The 21,843-nt window shown below is 34.5% G+C and overlaps 1 protein-coding gene across 1 annotated transcript in view; it reads right to left on the bottom strand.

Moving 5' to 3' along the window:
* The window catches only part of LOC126886950 (tensin), a 1,001,992-nt gene that overhangs the window by 81,459 nt on the left and 898,690 nt on the right, over positions 1-21,843 (bottom strand). The window contains exon 14 of the mRNA XM_050654136.1: positions 20,125-20,355. Coding sequence (XP_050510093.1) covers positions 20,125-20,355 — 231 coding nt within the window. The remainder of the gene's footprint in view (positions 1-20,124; positions 20,356-21,843) is intronic.

Raw genomic sequence — 21,843 nt, 5'->3', positions numbered from 1 at the left:
ATTTCGGTTTCTTCACGTATCCGTCTATCAATTACTGTCTCCCATATTTTCATGGTGTGGCTAAGTAGTTTTATAGCCCTGTAGTTTGTGCATTGTTGTATGTCTCCCTTGTTTTTGTAGACAGGTACTAATATACTGTTTCTCCATTCGTCTGGCATTTGTCCAACTTTCATAATTCTATTCAATAGACCTGCTAGCCAACTTATTCCTGTCTCTCCCAATGCTCTCCATATTTCCCCAGGAATATCATCTGGTCCGACTGCTTTTCCTTTCTTTATTTTTTGAAGCGCTTGAGCCACTTCCTCGTTTGTTATTCTGGTAACCATTGCTGTTACTGTCTCCGTTAACTCCACAGGCTGTCTGTCAAATTCTTCATTTAATAAACTGTCAAAATACTTTCTCCATCTCTTTTTGACATCCTTTTCGTGAATTAGTATTTTATTATTTTCATCTCGGATACGTCTAATCTGATTAAAATCTCTTGCTTTCTTTGCTCTCTGGCTATTTTATATATCTTTGCTTCGCCTTCCCTGATATCAAGTTGATCGTATAGGTTTGAATACGCTTCTGCTTTAGCTTTTGCTACTGCTACTTTCGCTTCCTTTTTGGCGACCATATAGTTTTGAAATAACTTCACAGAGATCTGAAAATCCCTACAGCAAAAGAAGGAATCAAGAGGTTTGCAAAGAGACAATAAAATATACTCCAACTCCGAGTCAACAATGAATTGATGCAGTTTCTTAACATTTGGTTCTAGTACAAGAGTTAGCTTTAGGAAATAGTGTCAGTGAAAATTTAATGTAGAAAAACGTCACTACATTATGTTAAGCTCTTATTTTAGAAATATCCAATCATGGCAATGGGTATTTTTTAGTCAATCAGGTAATACCTTCTTTGTAAGATATTGTTTTTACCCAATTTTGAAAAAATGTGAAAACCTTGAATTATCCACGTCCGTCAGTCCGTCCGTCTGTCTGTGTGTCTGTGAACACAACTCCTCCATCATTATACCAGGTAGAATAACAAATGAGGTGTCAAATGAAAGCTTATAATCCAAGGATGGTACTAAAAGTGAGAAATTTGACCTAGACTGTCTGTCCGTGCGACGGCGAATATAACTCTTCTGTTATTATATACGAGGTAGAATGACAAATGAGGTGTCAAATGAAAGCTTATAACCCAAGGATGGTACTAAAGGTTAGAAATTTGACCTAGGCTGTCTGTCCGTCTGTCCGTCCGACCGCGAATATAACTCCTCCGTCATTATACCAGGTAGAATGACAAATGAGGTGGCAAATGAAAGCTTATAATCCAAGGATGTTACTAAAGGTGAGAAATTTAGGCTATCTGTCCGTCTGTCCGTCCGACCGCGAATATAACTCCTCCGTCATTATACCAGGTAGAATGACAAATGAGGTGTCAAATGAAAGCTTATAATCCAAGGATGGTACTAAAGGTGAGAAATTTGACGTAGGCTGTCTGTCCGTCCGACCGCGAATATAACTTCTCCGTCATTATACCAGGTAGAATGACAAATGAGGTGTCAATGAAAGCTTATAATCCAAGGATGGTACTAAAGGTGAGAAATTTGACCTAGGCTGTCTGTCCGTCTGTCCGTCCGACCGCGAATATAACTCCTCCGTCATTATACCAGGTAGAATGACAAATGAGGTGTCAAATGAAAGCTTATAATCCAAGGATGGTACTAAAGGTGAGAAATTTGACCTAGGCTGTCTGTCTGTCCGACCGCGAATATAACTTCTCCGTCATTATACCAGGTAGAATGACAAATGAGGTGGCAAATGAAAGCTTATAATCCAAGGATGTTACTAAAGGTGAGAAATTTGAACTAGGCTGTCTGTCCGTCTGTCCGTCCGACTGCGAATATAACTCCTCCGTCATTATACCAGGTAGAATGACAAATGAGGTGTCAAATGAAAGCTTATAATCCAAGGATGGTACTAAAGGTGAGAAATTTGACCTAGGCTGTCTGTCCGTCCGACCGCGAATATAACTTCTCCGTCATTATACCAGGTAGAATGACAAAGAGGTGTCAAATGAAAGCTTATAATCCAAGGATGGTACTAAAGGTGAGAAATTTAACCTAGGCTGTCTGTCCGTCTGTCCGTTCGACCGCGAATAATCCTCCTCCGTCATTATACCAGGTAGAATAACAAATGAGGTGTCAAATGAAAGCTTATAATCCAAGGATGGTACTAAAGGTGATAAATTTGACCTATAATGTATGTCCGTACGACCGCGAATATAACTCCTCTGTTATTATACCAGGTAGAATGACAAATGAGGTGTCAAATGAAAGCTTATAATCCAAGGATGGTACTAAAGGTGAGAAATTTGACCTAGGCTGTCTGTCCGTCTGTCCGTCCGACCGCGAATATAACTCCTCCGTCATTATACCAGGTAGAATGACAAATGAGGTGTCAAATGAAAGCTTATAATCCAAGGATGGTACTAAAGGTGAGAAATTTGACCTAGGTTGTCTGTCCGTCCGACCGCGAATATAACTTCTCCGTCATTATACCAAGTAGAATGACAAATGAGGTGGCAAATAAAAGCTTATAATCCAAGGAAGTTACTAAAGGTGAGAAATTTGACCTAGGCTGTCTGTCCGTCCGACCGCGAATATAACTCCTCCGTCATTATACCAGGTAGAATGACAAATGAGGTGTCAAATGAAAGCTTATAATCCAAGGATGGTACTAAAGGTGAAAAATTTGACCTAGGCTGTTTGTCCGTCCGACCGCGAATATAACTTCTCCGTCATTATACCAGGTAGAATGACAAATGAGGTGTCAAATGAAAGCTTATAATCCAAGGATGGTACTAAAGGTGAGAAATTTAACCTAGGCTGTCTGTCCGTCTGTCCGTTCGACCGCGAATATAACTCCTCCGTCATTATACCAGGTAGAATAAGAAATGAGGTGTCAAATGAAAGCTTATAATCCAAAGATGGTACTAAAGGTGATAAATTTGACCTATAATGTATGTCCGTACGACCGCGAATATAACTCCTCTGTTATTATACGAGGTAGAATGGCAAATGAGGTGTCAAATGAAAGCTTATAATCCAAGGATGGTACTAAAGGTTAGAAATTTGACCTAGGCTGTCTGTCCGTCCGACCGCGAATATAACTCCTCCGTCATTATACCAGGTAGAATGACAAGTGAGGTGTCAAATGAAAGCTTATAATCCAAGGATGGTACTAAAGGTTAGAAATTTGACCTAGGCTGTCTGTCCGTCCGACCGCGAATATAACTCCTCCGTCATTATACCAGGTAGAATGACAAGTGAGGTGTCAACTGAAAGCTTTTAATCCAAGGATGTTACTAAAGGTGAGAAATTTGACCTAGGCTGTCTGTCCGTCTGTCCGTCCGACCGCGAATATAAGTTCACCGTCATTATACCAGGTAGAATGACAAATGAGGTGTCAAATAAAAGCTTATAATCCAAGGCTGATACTAAAGGTGAGATATTTGACCTAAACTGCCCGTCCGTCTGTCCGTACGACCGCGAATATAACTCCTCCGTCACTATACCAGGTAGAATGACAAATGATGTGTCGAATGAAAGCTTATAATCCAAGGATCGTACTAAAGGTGAGAAATTTGACCGACCCAAGACTTCCGATTTTAGAAATGCGACCAGGAGTACTGTTTTAAAGTCAGCGGATAGCGGACAAGAGATGTATTATTCGACGCGCCTTCGCAAGATGAGAACAAATATATACCTCCGGTTTCATGACTGTCTGTCCGTCTTTCTGTAAGTCCGCGAATACAACTCATCCGTTATTAATACAGATAGAATGACAAATGAGGTGTCGAATGAAAGCTTATAACTCAAGGATGGTATTAAAGATGAGAAATTTGACATCGGACTTCCAGTTTTATAGTTGTAACCGTAAGTACTGTTTTAAAGTCACCGAAATAGTATAAGCGATATATCATTCGACGTGTCTTAGCAAGATGAGATCAAATGTAAAATTTTGGGTTTTATATCATTTCCGGTTAAAAAGTTCTAACCAGAAGTGCCATTATAGTCGCAGAAATAGTACATGTAACACATCAATCGAAGCGTATTGAAAAGTTGAGTTTGAATCTTTAGTTCCGGTTTTGAAGTTATTTCTGTTTAAACAATGATGACCTGAAGTTTAGTAAAAATGATACAAAATTAGTAAACTCGTATATCAATCGACCGACGCGACGCATAGTTACACGAAGAGTTAAAATACCGACTTCCAGTTCTACTTTCGATTACTTTGGGTGAAAACCTAGGACTTACGAAGTCCAATTACTTGTTTAGTTGGTAGAAATATTAGATACAAACTGTACCTTAATCAATTATAATTAGTAATAGTATTAATAAAAAATCCTTAAATAACAATCCTTCGTATATGTACCATTTACAGATTTATTGGAATATATTTTTCATACAGCTTATCAGCTTATGTCAGCAATATCGGACAACTTTCTTTGTCGTTAAAAGGTAACGAATCAACAGACTACTTTCTAATAAAGCCTTAGAGTACATACATATCATCCCAGTATTTTCTAACATCATTCTATCAATAGGCTGGTCGATTTATATCTGGTAAAATTCATGAACAGAAAGAAATGAGTGTCGTAAATGAATAAATGAGTAAATTAATAATCGCGTAGATTTATTTCCTCTATTTCTCATTTTGCCATTAACAGTAACAATGCTGCCCATATATTTGTACGTTGTAATTTTGTCTAATATTGCTCCATTACATTAATTTATTCTCCTTATTGTTTCGGTCTTCATTTTGATTAACAATCATCGTTTTTGTTTTATTTATATTCTTCCCCATCTGCATTTTTAGTATTTGTTCAGTCCACCAATTCACCAGCCTTTATATTTTATTTTTATTTTTCGCTATCAGTGCAATATCATCTGCGTATAGTAAACTCTGTAATTATTGTAATGGATGCAAGTTCCTGTATCCAATTATTATTGCATTTAGGTTTTCTTCTTTTGCTGTGAGGTTCTTTAATTCTGTCCATTATTACAACGAACAACAATGGGCTTAAATTATGTCCCTGTTTTATTCCTGGGTTTATTTTCATTTTATTGGATCTTTGACTTTCCACTTGTATTTTTCTTTTTGCGTGCCTTGTATGTACTTCATAGGATTCTGATAAATGTTTTAGGAACTTGTAGTTGTTCCAGATATTTCCATATTTTTTGCATGTCAATCGAATCAAAAGCTGCCTTTAGATTAATAAGGGCCAAATCTAGTTCTTCTCCTTCTTTTAGTTTTCTTTCTATAATGTTTCGTAATGATACATACTCGTATATATTTTATCATTTATCTACCTATCTGGCCTAAGTCCTACCTGTTCTTCTTACAGTTTTGGTTCAACGTACTCCCTTAGTCGTTCCTCCATTATCGATATATATAGTTTATAACCAACTTGAGCTAGGCATATTGCTCTGTAGTTTCCGCATTGGGTTTCTTCTTCTTTCTTATGTATTGGTACGGTTAAATTATTTTTCCATTCCTCGAGCAGCTAATGAAATTTCCAAGCTTCTTTGCTAATTATCGTCAACCATTCCTTTCCCTTTCCACCCAGATACTGTGTCATTTCTGGCGCTATTTCGCCCTCCCCATATGCTGTTCCTGTTTATTATATTTATAACTTCGTCCATTTGTTAAATTTTCTTATTCCGCATACTCTCCCAACTTATCGGTTATTGTTCTTTTGAATTATATCCACGTTTCTTCAAGATTTCTTTGGATGTCTTCACTTTCTAGTTTTAAAAACTCTGTGTTTGTTTCGTGTATTACTGGGCATTATTCTTGTATTTCTCGTCTTTTTTATTCAGTATTTCTTGTATTTCAGTTTTTCTCTCCTTGATTAATGTTTAGAATAATTCTTTTCTTTGTTAAATTTTCTTTTTTTCGCATACTTCTTTCGGCTTATCGGTTATTCTTTTGAATTATTGTGTCCACGTTTCTTTGAGAATTCTTCACTTTCTAGTTGTTGAAACTCTTCAGTTGTTTCCTGTATTACTGAGCATTTTCCTTGTAGCTCTCTCTTCTTTGTTTGTGTATTATTATTTTTCTGTATTCAGTTTTATCTTCTTTTCTTCCTACTATACATTCTGCTACGACTAGACTGCTGTGGCCCTATTTCTGCTTCTCTTCTTATTTAAATTTTTTGTATTAATTTGTTAATTCTTTCGTATGTACTATATAATCTATTAAACCTTTAGCATTTATTTCTTCTGCTATACGAGTACTTATCTTCTATTCGTTGGTTCCAATGGGTGTTCCCAATCTTTAGGATATTCCTTCTGCAGAATTCAACCATCCTTATTCCATTTCTGTTTATGGTTTCCTCTCCAAATTTTCCCATATCCCTTTATTATATTCTTTGCCCACCCTCCAATAACCTACTTTTATTATTGCTTCGTATTCTTCTCCAGCTTCATCTAATTAATTTTGTAATCCGTTATCAAATCCTATTGCTTCTTTTTCTGTTGCTCCTTCTACTGAACCCTATATTTGTATTGTATATTTTTTTTTACTTATTGTAGTCCCATTTTAATAATTATTCGTGAATGAACTATTTTTACTTTTATGATTTTTTTCTTTTATGCTTTCTGTTATTAGTATCCACACTCTTCCTTTCGACGTATTTCCAATTTTACTCCTGAATAGTATATAGTATGTTAATTTGTTATTTGCCACCTTCTTTTTCTTCTTCTTCGTTTCAGTTAATTATACCTAATATTTTTACTTTATTTTCTTCCATTTCCTCTGTCAGTTCAATCAGTTAGCGATGTTATATTGCACTCTATTTTCCTGTTATACGTTCAAATATCAACAACAGTTGTCAATCTATGAAATACACAATTAACTTCTTCTGTTGTTCCTTCTACTGGGCCGTATACATATTTGTATTATAAAATATTTTTCTACTAATTGCAGTCCCATCGTAATTATTCTTGAATTAACAGTTTTTAGATGTTTGAACTTTTATTGATGTTCGGACTTCAGCCAATTTATTGTTAAAGTATTTTTCAGCACATATGTACTGTACTATAACATCAACAGCAAGATATGCCAACTGCCAACATTCAACATTTACTTTTGCCGTAATTGGCCGTCTTTCAAAGACAGATATGGAAACTCGAAATCTAGTTACATATGCATTTTCTCTTGTCTCAAGTCCTTTTGTTTTCGTTTTTAAGCGACAAATAAGTGCCTCGGATCATGAGAACTACGTACAAATTTGCCAAAGATAAAGAGATATCTTAGTAGGCCGCCTGTTTAGGAAACAGTATGTGTTTGTCGGATGTCTTAAAGGTGAATCACAGCTTGAGTAACTTTACCTAATCGTATGTATCTCTTCAACTTCAATGTTAATGTACTCTTTTGTGTAGATTTGTAGAACAGAAACTTGAACAGCTGCTTGAAATTAACTCGTTAGCACAACTTTTGTTGTTTTACTTTATTTTGGACATACCATACACCTATTTAAGAACTACGTAAATAATAAAAAATACAAAATGATAGATTGATCAGTTACAGAGATGAATAGACAAGACTAAAACTGCGTTTTTGCATAATTACATTCGTGAGACATCCCAGAATAAGGTTCAAGAAGTCGCCCACGTAAAAAATGGGCCAAATTTTTTTTAACAATTTTTTTTAATCAAATTGCAAGAATCAATATTTTTCTCCCGGACAATTTTTTTTAAGTTTTTTGGACCATTCTGGATAAAAAAGGTCTCTTATAATTTTTCTCTAACGTTGATCGTTTTCGAGTTATAAGCAATTTAAAATTGAAAAAAAAACAAAAAATGGCGATTTTCAAGGCTTAATAACTCGGTTAAAAGTTATTATTATGAAAGTCAGAAAATGACTAAAGATCCCGAAGAAATTCTTGTCATTATTTTATTACTAAGCTGTTATTTTTAAGTAATGATATTGAGCGCTATGCACGTGGTAGCCGCCCGTAAATGCTGAGTGCGAGAGAGATGCCACTCCGGCAGTCCAATTGTGCATCTTACTTGCACTCACATTTACGGAAGCCTACCACGTGCATGGCGCTTAATATTATTACTTAAAGATAACAGCTTAGTAATAAAATAATGACAAAAATTTCTTCGGGATCTTGTAGGGGGGGGGGGGGGGCATTAAACTTTGATTTAGTCACTTTCTGACTTTCAGTAGTAATTACACAAGAGCTCTGAAATTCTATATTAATTTCAGAGGTCGAGTGCAATTTGTTGCGATTATTTCATGAATAAAACTGTTCAAAACCAAAATTTTATTGTAATTTATTTATGTAAGTACCATTAAACACACAGTTTTTATAAATATTTGACGATTGAAAGTCATCACTTTTATAATTTTTAAAACATTAATTGTCATTAATTGTCATGATAAAAAAATGTCGGTACCTGCTTTTCTCTATGAAAAAATCAGTGAAAACAACCCCCTAACTACCCTCCTAATTAAAAATTGGTATTGACCGTTCTGAAATTCCTTTTACATATGTATTATAAATACACCCAAAAAGTTTGACCTATTTAAAAGGCCTAATTTTAGAAAAATTGGAGTTTAAAGAAAAATTAATTTTTTGGATTTCCCATTTTTCACCTTTAACTTCAAAATATCTCCGAAAATACTGGAGATACAAAAAAAAATGATGGTTTACTAAATTGTAGCTTTTTTAATAACTAAAGATTCCTTGCGCATTGATTTTCATTACAGTGAAAAGTTAGCGAGATATAGCTGTTTAAAACCTCTATTTACGAGCAAATACCCCCTTATTCGAGCCCTTTAAACCCACCCTAATTAAAAACTAAGGGATCCTACGGAATTTAGTTTACACAGTCTTATAACTCTTCAAAAATCCTACAAAATCATTGTTGAAAAAACTGTTTATCGCCAAAAATGAAGGAGTGAAAATGATTATAAAACGAATTTTTTTTTCGAAAAATTCGGATAGTCCGCTTATGGATAATTTTTAATGTATGTATAATACCACAGAACCGGTTCGTATACTGGAAGATGACTACAAAACTATTTGTATTTGTATTTGTATTTGTACATATTTGTAAATTCGTATTTTTGTGTAAATAAACGGTTTTGTAATTCTTTAATTCTACTCTTTTTTCTGTATCTATTAAAATATCTACTTATAAAATCCGTAATGTTATTAAAGGTGGTTTTTAAGGGTTGATATATTATGATATATTCTAAAGTATAAAACAATCATTATTTAACCAATCAAAACCAAATTTTACCCATATTAAGGTTTACAATGTTTTTATATAATTTTTGACAATAAGGGGTAGCTTACACTCCTAAAAATAATCAACGCCCTTAAGCATGAGCATGATATAGAATATGAAGTACAGGGTGAGATGATCCTAATCCCAAATTTTTATGTAAATCGATGCCGGAGTTATTCTTTTAGGATAAGTAAATTTTTTATCAATAGCTCCAACAAGGTTGGTTTTAAGGGTTGAAATATTATGATAGTATATCTTAAAGCATAAAACAATCATTATGTAACTAATTAGAACCAAATGTTGACAATATTAAAGTTCAAAATGTTATTTTACAATTTTTTACAATTAGGGTAGTTTTCACCCTTAAAAAACCAAAAGCGTACAACGGCTCAATATAGAAAATGAACTAAAGGGTGTAATGAGCCTAATCCCAAATTTTTGTACAAATCGATGCTGGACGAAAAAATTGCGAGGTTTTGCCATTTTTTCAGCTTCATTTCCTCGACTAAACTTGCCCGATACCTGGCCGCAAAAGGACACTTTAATAAGTGTTGCTGGCTAGATGGGCGCAGTTCTTAAAGGCATAAAAGAAGAAAAAAAAAAACAAAAAAAACAGGACACTTTTTAGCTCATTTCTCTGGACGAATAAGTGTATCTAGAAATCTACTGTACTAACAGTGGAGCCGTTTGTTGTACCCTCGTATATTACTTAGCGTGTTTGCCGGAAGGCGAATTACTATAAATTTCTATACAAAATAAACATCTACCTACTTACACAATCGATATCACTTAAGATTCTCCTAATAAGGATCGAATCAATTTGAAATAATCAAAACTCGTACACTCGTATATCAAAATATCCATTAACCAATTTGCAACGGAAACTTAAAAAAAATTGCCCGGGGACAAAATTGATGGCACAAATGGGTCATTTGACATATGTTTACAATTTTTATAATTTCGCGGATCGCTAAGGGAGTCTGGATTTTACTTTTTGATTATAAGATATCTGTGCAGAATAAGATTTAAATCCATATGTTTGAAGAAGCAGTTACTGTTGAGTGATTAGAGCCTAATTTTGATCGATTTCATGAGTGATTTGTAACATATGGCGGGAAACAATGAGCAATGTAAGGCGAAGGTCGCGATTTCTATTTACTTTCATTGTCTTCATGATGTTGAAATGCGACGTACTCGTTTTAAAAACGTATCTGATACATAAAATATAGTATTTTTAGATAGTACATAAACTGTTAAAAACTATTATTAAGTTATTGGATTGGTTATATCTAAACAACTACAGCATTCTGCTGTTAAAAACTTCAAAAACATGAATACAAAATTTATAGTAGTAGTATGGTATAACTAGTCCCAAACCCAGACATCAAAAGTGAAAGTTATCCTCCAACACCAAATTGTTCTACATGGTCCACATAATGCTCAGAAAAAAGTCACACCATTTTGAGCGTCGGGTTTGGTGGGAGAGGGGGGAGAAATCGGTAAATTCGTAGTTTTTTACGTTTTTCGTCAATATTTCTAAAACTATGAGGTTTAGCATTAACATTCTTCTATACAAAAATGTTCTACATTAAATTTGAAATAAAAAAGGCCCTCCTATGCATGATTCTTCTAAAATGAATGGTTCCAAAGTTACGGAGGTAGTTAAGTATAATTGGTCCAAAAAAAGGCCTAACCTAGACATCCAAAGTAAAAGTTTTCCTGCAACACCAAATTGTTCTATATGGTCCACATATTGTTCAGTAAAAAGTTATGTCATTTTGAGCGTCCGATTTGGGGGGGGGGGCAGATGGGGGAGAAGTCGTTAAATTAGTAGTTTTTTTACGTTTTTCGTCAATATTTCTAAAACTATGCTTTAGCGTAAACTATGTTCTATACAAAAATGTTCTACATGAAATTTAAAATAAAAAAGGTCTGATACATAATTTTCAATAATAAAATCAACGATTCCAGAGTTACGGAGGGTGAAAAGTGGAGGTTTTCGATACTTTTTATATGTTTGGGCAATTTATAATATTATTACTGATGAAAGAAATTTTCTTTAAAAGGATTGTGTTTTGTAAATAAAATTTGCTATTTCAGTGGCCGATGGTATGTTAGTGATAAGCTCTTAAAGAAACGTCAACCTCACCACCCAAAATCATCATTAATTCCCCAAATAATATAAAAAGTATCGAAACCTCCAATTTTCACCCTCCGTAACTCTGGAACCGTTGATTTTATAACAATTATGTATTGGACCTTTTTTGTTTTAAATTTTATGTAGAACATTTTTATATAGAACATTGTTTACGATAAAGCATAGTTTTAGAAATATTTACGAAAAACGTAAAAAAATTACTAATTTACCGACTTCTCCCTTATTTCCCCCCAAACCGGACGCTCAAAATGGTGTAACTTTTTACTGAACAATATGTGGACCATATGGAACAATTTGGTGTTGGAGGAAAACTTTTACTTTAGATGTCTGGGTTAAGCCTTTTTTAGGACCAATTATACTATACTACCTCCGTAACTTTGGAACCGTTCATTTTAGAAGGATTATGCATAGAGTATTTTGTATTTCAAATTGAATGTAGAACATTTTTGTATAGAAGGTTGTTCATGCTAAACCGCATAGTTTTAGAAATATTGACGAAAAAAGTAAAAAACCTCAAATGTCCGATTTCTCCCCCCACCTTAGTGAGTTTCGTAGTGAGGATTTTTCGTAACTCCTCACTGGGGTTTTAGGTGTTCAGAAAGAGGTGTTACTCAAAAGAACTCACTAAGGTAAAAATAATGTAGGTACCTACCAATAAAAAGCATAATATGTTGCTCAGGACAGAGATCGATGGAAGGAGTAGGGAGAGGTCTGTGTCCATAAATAGACGATTTAGAATAGGCTAAGAAGAAGAAGACCAATAAAAAAAGCAAAATCTAGGCTAGTAGTAAACCCTCTCTTATCGAACCGCAAAACTTAATGAACAGCCTGCTACAGACTGTGGTAACTTTTACAAAAAGTTACCATTGTATGGATCGAAATAAGTACATAGCACATTTTCTACAAAAATTTTCCAGAAATAAGTTGACGGGATAATTCAAAGCAACTACCTCATTCAAGACGCCACTGCAAAGCAAAAGCATCTACAAAAGATGCCTGAAAAAACTTTCACAGAGAGAAATAATTAATACAGCCCTCAAGCTTTGCCTTTTTCTTACACCTTGGAAAACAGCCAAAAAAGGTAAATCACCAATTAACGTTAAACTCTACAGATCGATTTTTCTCCTGAAGCCCCTACGCGGAAGGTCTACGAGATATCCCCCAAAAAAAAGGCTTGTAGATTTCCTCGACGACCATAACAGCGTCCACGATTTTCACTTTCGATTGGGACCTAGATATTCAACTCAAAATGTATTGACTAAAGCTATCACAGGTGTAAGTAAAAAGCAATGCCAAAACTCTACATTAAATGATGCATGCCTATCTACATAAATGGTAAAACAATTCGGCAAAAAATTGTTTATCCGACCCATTCACCCCAGAATCTTCATCTTGGCTCTCATTCTATACACACTATCTTTCTTCTATCATGTAGGACACTTTTTGATGTAAACTATTCAACCCTTATCGCTGTGGGTATAGTTGAAAAATGGTGCTGCAGGCCCTATGTAATTTTTTACCTTGTGTACTGGTGCGGTGTACTCGGACTCACAGTTTCAGACTGACACGGCAAACTGATCCTACTACAATCTACAATATATTCTATTCTCATAGCTTTTCACTTTAAATCTATGTTTAATATTAGATGACTGTTCATAGTGTTCATGGCTATCAAAACACATACAACGCATACACTTCGAAATAACATTTACTTAGTATATTCTTTAAAAACTTGTTTTTCCAGTAAATCGATTTTCCGAAAAATATTGCGCTTCAAAAAATAAATGTATGACTGCATCATAAACGACTGTTGATATTTATATGGGTTTTAACATTTGATTTAGAACGGGCTTTTTATTTGATTTCCGAAGTGGAAATCAAAAACGTCAAACAAACTTAATTTAAAGTAAAATTATGGCTTATTCCCAATAAAAATAGTAAATAATATTTTTAACAGTTAGGATTTTATGTTCCCACATTTTCATGGGTCCAAACAAGTATCTTCTTTGTACCCTATTCTGCTTTATAGGTTACGCTGAATCGGCCTTATATCATTGTCTATTTTGTATCATTTATCCATACTAGGTACATAATATATACACCCAACATAACGAAAATAATAAAATACTCATTCACGAAAATGATGTCTAAAAGAGATGGAAAAAGTACTTTAACACTGTATTAAAGGAAGAATTTGACAGAAAACCATATGGATTAACGGAGACAGTTACAGCAATGTTCACACCAAAATAACAAATGAGGAAGTGGGTCAAGCACTTCAAAAAATAAAGAATCGAAAAGCAATTGGACCAGATGGTATTCCTGGGGAAGTGTGGAGAGCATTAAGAGAGACAGGAACAAGTTAGCTAGCAGGTTTATTCAATATAATTATGGAAGTTGGACAAATGCCAGAAGAATGGAGAAGCAGTATATTAGTACATGTTTACAAAAACAAGGGAGATATACAACAATGTACAAACTACGGGGCCATAAAACTACTTAGCCACACTATGAAAATACGGGAAAAAGAAATTGATAGACGGATACGCGAAGAAACCGAAATATCCGATAATCTATTTGGCTTTATGCAGGAGATCAACCACAGATGCAATTTCCATTATAAGGCAGTCGATGGAAAAATACAGGAATATAGAAACAAACGCTCACACTATGGTTCCTTTTTTCTCTTATCACTTGGTAACACTTTTTGACACATAATCCAATATGTCCGACTTGACTGATGTTTAAAACGATGGTTTTGTTTAATTTATGTATAATATCTTTCATGGTAATAAAGTTGTGCTTTAACATATACTGTGTTTATCAAGAATATTTGGAATCCTGTGATTTAACATATATTATTATAATATATAAATAAAAAAAGCTATTGTAATAATTACAGCATTCAACCCATCTGTTCTCTCCCCAAGGTTGTTTTTATTTACATTTCACAGAAATCAAACGATTAATCATTACTGAATAATCATACCATTAAAGGCCACTATCCGCATTCTCCGGACTGATTTTCTAAGACGACTTTGGAAAAAGAAAGAGATTATTTCGGTCAATCTTTATCTGCCATATTTGGAAGGAATATGAACGTAGAGAGGCTTGCTTGTTCGTCTAACTGCTATTAGTCATTGGGTAAAACATCACTACAGGGGTCAATTTTATTGTTTCTTAAACATCATCAAAGACATTGGAGAGAAGAATGGAGGAAGGGGTCAAGTGGCATTCGGTAAGCTTTGAGATATCAAAATTATTGATAGGTTGTTCTAAAAACTACGTATAACCTTGGAAATTTACTGAATGGTAGATTAGGTACAATCGCATTTAGATTAATTAATTTTTGCTAATGTCTTAGAAAAAAAAATTACATAACACCTTATTTTTTTCAGCATACTACACTGACCGGCACAAAAAACGGCCACCCCACAAAATGGGTAATTTTTTATGTCTTAAATTTCCTAAAGCTGTTGTCCGATTTAAGTGATTTTTTAATATTTTATAGCCTTATCTTTTAACAATATTGCTCTAATGAAATTGTTGCTAGACAGGTAAATTATTATTGTATACCGGGTGAACCAATCAAACTGTGTTTTATTCTCAAAGTTCACCACACCCTGTGGAATATTCTAGCATTTATAAAATATTGAAATTAAAACCCAACTATAGCCTCAGGTTTTCTTAACATTCTGTTTTTTTATTCATTCGCTTATGTTGAATAATAAAAAAGTTAGGTACTTTAACAACCAGCCATGTTCTTCATTAATACAGGGTGTTTCTAAATAAGTGCGACAAATTTTAAGGAATAATTCTGCATAAAAAAATATTGACCGTTTGCTTATAAACATATGCCCGCAAATGCTTCGTTTCCGATATACGGGATGTTGAATTTTTTCTTACAAACTGACGATTTATTTATTGCTCTAAAAACTAGTTGAGATATGTAAATAAAATCTGGCAGGTTCTAAGAGGTTGTTATTGCGCATTTTTTGACATACAATTAAAAATTTTATATTCACCATTGGCGTGCATGCGGGTAATATTACCCGTATGCGCACCAATAGAGAATATAAAATTCTTAGTTGCATGTCAAAAAATATGCAATAACTGTATCTTAAATCCTACCAAATTTCATTTTTATATCTCAACCGGTTTTAGAGCAATAAATAAATCGTCAGTTTGTAAGAAAATAATTCAACATCCAGTATCTCGGAAACGAAGCATTTGCGGACATGTGTTTATAAAGCAAACGGCCATTATTTTTTCATGCAGATTTACCCCTTAAAGTTTGCCGCACTTATTTAGAAACACCCAGTATTAATTAAGAACATGTCTAGTTGTTAAAGTAACTAACTTTTTTATTATCCAACATAAGCGAATGAATCAAAAAACAAATTTTATTAAAACCTGAGGCTATAGTTCAGTTTTAATTTCAGTTTTTTACAAATGCTAGAATATTCCATAAAGTGTGGTGAACTTTGAGAATAAAGCACGGTGAACTTTGAGAATAAAGCACAGTTTGATTGGTGGTACACCCGGTATACAATGATAGTTTACCTGTCCAGCAAGAATATTATTACAGAAATTTTGTTCAAGAATAAGGCTATATATAACATATTAAAAAAATCACTTAAATCGGACAACAGGTTTAGGAAATTCAAGACTATAAATATTACCCATTTTTTGGGGTGGCCGTTTTTTGTGCCGGTCAGTGTATTATGGCTGTTAGGCTGTTACATCTATGTACATATAGTGCTCTACTAAATTCACAGGAATTTCGACTGTGATAGGTTACGAAGAACTATAATTAGAATGATGTAAAAAAACAAAAGATGTTTTTACTCACCGAAAATTTGTACTCAGGAAATCCCGGGTAACAAACATTTAAAAGGTGGTTTTACCTAAATAATAGAACTTGTCCCCCGCCAACACCCTGGTAGGCAGGCCCGCCGAGAGGGCGGTACAGCCGGTACATTTTACCATCCACCAGACCAAAGACGTAATTTTTCCCGTTTTTTTGCTCTTCACTTTATGTGCGTAATGCGTAATTTATCACTCGGCTATATTTAATATAACCTTTACCTCTATTTCGAATGTATTGAATTGTACGAACATCTTCGGCAACTATTTCAAGATTGCATAAACACAACTGAAACCACTATGGAATAGAAAACATCATACCTCAGTACTATACATAAAAAGGGTAATAAAATCAATAATTATGAAAATTACCAAGGAATAGCTGTAACCGGATCTATGAGTAGAATATATGGAAAGGTTTTGAAGAATCGAATCGAGAAAGAATATTTAGATTCTGAAGTAGAAGAACAAGCAAGATTTCATATGGGTCGATCTACTATTGACCACATTTTCTCCTTAACTCAGATAATAGAAAAATATATGGCACGGTATCAAGAAATTCATATGTTTTTCGCCGACCTAAGGAAAGTCTAGCATTCCTCTGAAGAAGCTGTGAAAATCAATGGAAAGCACGAATGTTAATATAGAATTAATAAAAGCCGTCAAAGTACTATACAGTCAACCCATAACAAAAATAAATGCAGGGACACAAATAACAACAGGGTGTGTACCGTCAAAAGGATTAAAGCAAGGATGATGCTTATCTCACACTTTATTTGATTATTTGAAATATATCTCGAAATTGCTTTAAAAAGATGGAAACAAAAATGTAGAAGAAAGGGGATACCACTGACCAACACTATGATATATTCGGTCTATACAGGGGTGGCCAATCTCCTTGATAGTCCGAGCCATTTTTTAAAATTTAAAATTTTTCGCGAGCCGCAATTAAAAATTATCTAAAAAGTGTAAAAAAGGTATTGAATTTTTCTCACATTGTTTGGATTTCACGAATTTTAAAGTGAAATAGAATGGTTCACATCGTTGTTTCAAATATGCAAATAATTCTACAAGCAGCCTTACTAATTCAGGATACTTCGATTCTTCATCTTCCTGCCATCTTTTTCTGGAACGGCCTACTGATCTATCGTCTCTCAAAAACACCGTCTTTAACACTCGGGTCTTTCTCTGATCTATAACACATGACCTGACCATTTTACCTTAGCTTTTACATGTCTGACGATGTTTTCAGTATCATACACAGTCACCGATTCGGCTTTGCGGCGCCTTCTCCACTCTCCTGTCAATTCATCTCTGAGGGCCAAATACGATTCTGAGAACTTTGCGTTCAAATATCAGAAGTTCTAATACCATTTATTTTCCGCTGATGTTGACTCCATGTTTCACTTCCATAATGTAACAACTGGCAAATGTAGTTTTATTTAGATTATCTTTTTAGCAGCTTAGATCTTAATAATGATGGTAGGGAGTATAATGCACTATTCCACGCAGCTATCCTTGTGGAGACCTCTTTTTATATGTGGTTGTCATCTGTGATTACCGCCCCTAGATATTTAAACTCTTTTACTACTTCGAAGTTGTGGTCGTTATGTTCTGCCTAACTCTTGGTCTTGGATTTCAGGTTACTAGCATGTATTTCGTATTCTCTTCATTTATTCGAAAACCCAAACCAACTGTCTCTTCCTCGAGTTGTGAAAACACCTCTCTCACGTCTCTTGTAGAATGAGCGGCTGCACCTATATCATCAGCAAATTCCAACAATAGTTTTGATCCTCGATTCGCAAATCTTCCTGTCAGCTAAGATGATATTTTACTTATTACATATTCTAAGGCCAAACTGAATAGCAACAATAATAAGGGGTCTTCTTGTCCAAGCACCAAGTTACACTTAGTCTTTTATATTTGTTGTCAGTAATTTCAGAAAATTTGAAAAACAAAAATTAAAAGTAATTCAGGTACATTTATTAAGAGCCACAAATAATCCTTCAAAGAGCCATATGTGGTTCGCGAGCCACAGTTTGGCCACCCCTGGTCTATACTATAGTTATACGCTCAACTCTTCAAAGTTGAGCGTATATACTATAATGTTGATGAATGGCCATAAACTATATGGCCCGAAAATTAATTGAAGAGTATGATATATGGGGTCTAGAAGTGAATAAAAAGAAAAGAAAACCGAATACTTGTGCATTGTATGAGAACAAAAATATCTCATACTACACGACATGACCATGATAAAATATTTTTAGGCGATACGACTACAGATATCTAGGCATCAATATATCGCACGATGGAATATTAGACAAAGCCATATGACAAAGATATGCGTCAGGAAAGAAAAAGCCATCACAATGTTAAACAGCATTTTATGGGACCAATCCATCAGCAAAGAAAACAAAAAGAGGAGACTATAGTGAAAAGTATCACTCTATATAGCTGTGAGGTATGGCTATTGAAAGAAAGAATACTGGGAACGCTGAGAGCAACGTAAATGGATTTTTGACGATGAGCAGTAGGAAGGTCTAGTAGAGAAAGAATTACCAACGAACGAATTAGAGAAATAATGGGAATCAAACGAACAACCACGGATCACTTATCGAGAAAACAACTTATCTAGTTCGGAAATATAAAAAGAATAGATGAACAACGAATACCAAAGAAAATACTAAAATGGTAACCAGAAGGAATAAAGTAAAGGAATAAAGAAAAAAAAACGAAGTAGACCGAGAAAAAGTTGGAACGGAGGAATAGACAAAGAACTGAGAGAAAGAAACATAAAAGAGGACCTATGGAACAACCGGACGAAGTGGCGATTGGAAGTCACAAAACGGCAGAGAACGTTATAAAGCGATAAGTAGTAGTAGTACCTCTATTTTGAAATATTTTATATTTTATTGTTTTATTGCCGTTGCGACATCGTACGTTGTTATTTTGGTTACGATGCCGGCATACTGTTTTCATATAAACATAACCGATGTTGCTTTGAACGGATTCGCCGCCCGCAATACGCACCTGCATTTTTGTATAAATATTGTCACTATTACAAATAATACAATCAAAATTTAATAGTTAAACAAATTAAACGATCTTTTCGCAATTCGCTTTTTTCCGAGGGGCCCACTCTTCACTTCTTACCGGGGCCCGCTCGTCCCACTCGTTGGTCCTGCTGGTAGGTACGTATTGCAATTATAATTTGAATGTATGTAGTTACTAAGAGTAAGAAGTTAGAGTTAGAATCCACCAAAGGTGGACGCTGCGTTTATTAGTTAGTATCAACTTGAATCCAGCGAGGTCTGGACGATATCTTTAATTAGTTTGGAGTAAAATCTCTCGCCTATTTTATACAGTTATTGTGTGTCTAGCTTATAGTTTAAAATCTACACGTTTCGCAAACGCTTATTATTAATTAAGTTTATTAACACTAGAAAAAACATGTAGTACATATTCTAGTTAGTGACTTTTAAACTGTTACAGTACTATTGTGTTTCGCGGTCTAGTGTAAATTAAATAGTGAATCGGCGGTTTAAATATAAGGACTCTACGAAAGAACTTTGACCAGATCTTAATTTAGTAATAGTAACAAAGTCAGTCATAAATTATATATTTGTTAATGTTTGTATTCTTTTAATCCCACGTTAGTGGCTGGTCCTTCGAATTGCAATTTTTTACATTGTTTATTACGCTCTAAATGGTAGTAAGATCGCCATCCTAATTCATCTTCCTACATTTTTGTCAAACAGATCTTCTACCAATAACAATTGAATAAAGAAATATATTTGCAATAACTTACGTTTCGTGAAATTCTGGCGACTTTGTGTTGTTTCTAAAAGCACCTGGAGGTGACAGGCTCTCTGAATCCGAATATGGGCTGTTTACTAATGACTGTGACTGCTTATAGATTTTCTCTGGACTTCTTCTTATTGTGCCTTCGGTGAGGCTTCTCTTTAAAGGATCGTACCTTCTTACATCTTCTCTGTAATATTCTTCTCTGAAGTCCCTTTTTATTGGTTGAAGCGATTGACTGTAACAAAAAAGGCTACTTAGAGGTAATATACAAAGTTGGTTGAAAACTAATGATAAAACCTGTAAAAACAAGTCAGATTCGCACATAAGAGAAGAAAAGAACGTGTTTAACCAATATCGTATACACGAATACTAAAACATTTGAATCGGAAGAACTAGTAACAGAATCCGTAAAAATTGTGAGAAAAATCAAAACCTTCATTGAATCGATTAACTGAATAATGTAGCAATGCATTTTCTATAAAACAGAAGATAAAAAGAACGCAAGCAAGGAAAGAGGGACAAGAAGGTAGACACTGTCTCCTTGGTCATAATAAGATACGTGATACATGATTAACACGTTGACGGACAGTGCGTCAAATGTATAAGCAAGTGTTGTGACACTATATGAATTCTGCAAAGTAGAATAGGGAAATTCATGAATTTCTTTTAGCGCTTATAGTTTATGGAAACAATTAGTTTTTTAACATTTTTTGTAAACATGTGGACGACAACCATGGATGTCGTGTCACATTCCATAATCATCTGTAGATGTAATATGACATAAGATCTACCGATTTTTTGGATCTACCAACGTCTATAGACGTTGTCACATTACATCAATGGAAATTAGACGTCTATATACGTTCTGTCCGTCAATGAGTTCAAATGATCAACAAGAAACCATTAGTGTTACATTACAAATATCCATCCATTCATTCTGTGGCTCTACAATCTAATTAGAGCCTTGACTTCCCTCAACAAACCTATTGGGGGACACAAGGAGATTTTTTGTGTGTTCCTCCACATCATCCTTTCATTGCTTCCTCGGTCTTCCAATAGGTCTTTTCTCCTGTATTCTTACATACAACAGTTTTTTTGGAAGCCTATTTTCTTCTATCCTAAATAATCTTTATTATATTTCATAATTGTATCTGATTCGCAGTTGAAATCATAAAACAAATAAACAATAACAACACGACAAAAATTAAAACATACGACACCACTACTGCCAACATACCAACACCAGAAGGAATCAGGCAGGGAGACAGCCTCAGTCCATTTCTATTCAATATGCTAATGGATGAAATAATAGAAGATGTGGAATCGCTTCAACTAGGATGCAGACTCGGCCACAGTAGAATCAGTATAGTGTGCTATGCCGATGATGCAGCCCTGATTGCAAAGGACGAGGATGACCTACAAAGACAACTTTATCGATTCTATCAAGCATGTCGACGACTCAATATGAACATACCCACGCAGAAAACAAAATACATTATCATTGCGAAAGACCCAATTAGATGGAAGCTCGTGGTAGAGGGGAAACCCATAGAACAGCTAAACCAGTTCAAATATCTAGGTGTACAGTTATCAAGTCATCATGACCCAGCCAGAGACCTAAGAGGACAAATTAACAAGGCCGCTGTTTTGTCCGGATGTTTGAGAGATGTGGCCTGGAATAACCTATATATGAGAATGGATAGCAAAGTTAGAATTTATAAAA

This window comes from Diabrotica virgifera, chromosome 6 (genome assembly GCF_917563875.1).
Source record: "Diabrotica virgifera virgifera chromosome 6, PGI_DIABVI_V3a".
NCBI classification, from domain to species: domain Eukaryota; kingdom Metazoa; phylum Arthropoda; class Insecta; order Coleoptera; family Chrysomelidae; genus Diabrotica; species Diabrotica virgifera.
Note: the sequence above shows the minus strand (reverse complement) of the source record. Positions and strands in the feature narration are given on the sequence as shown.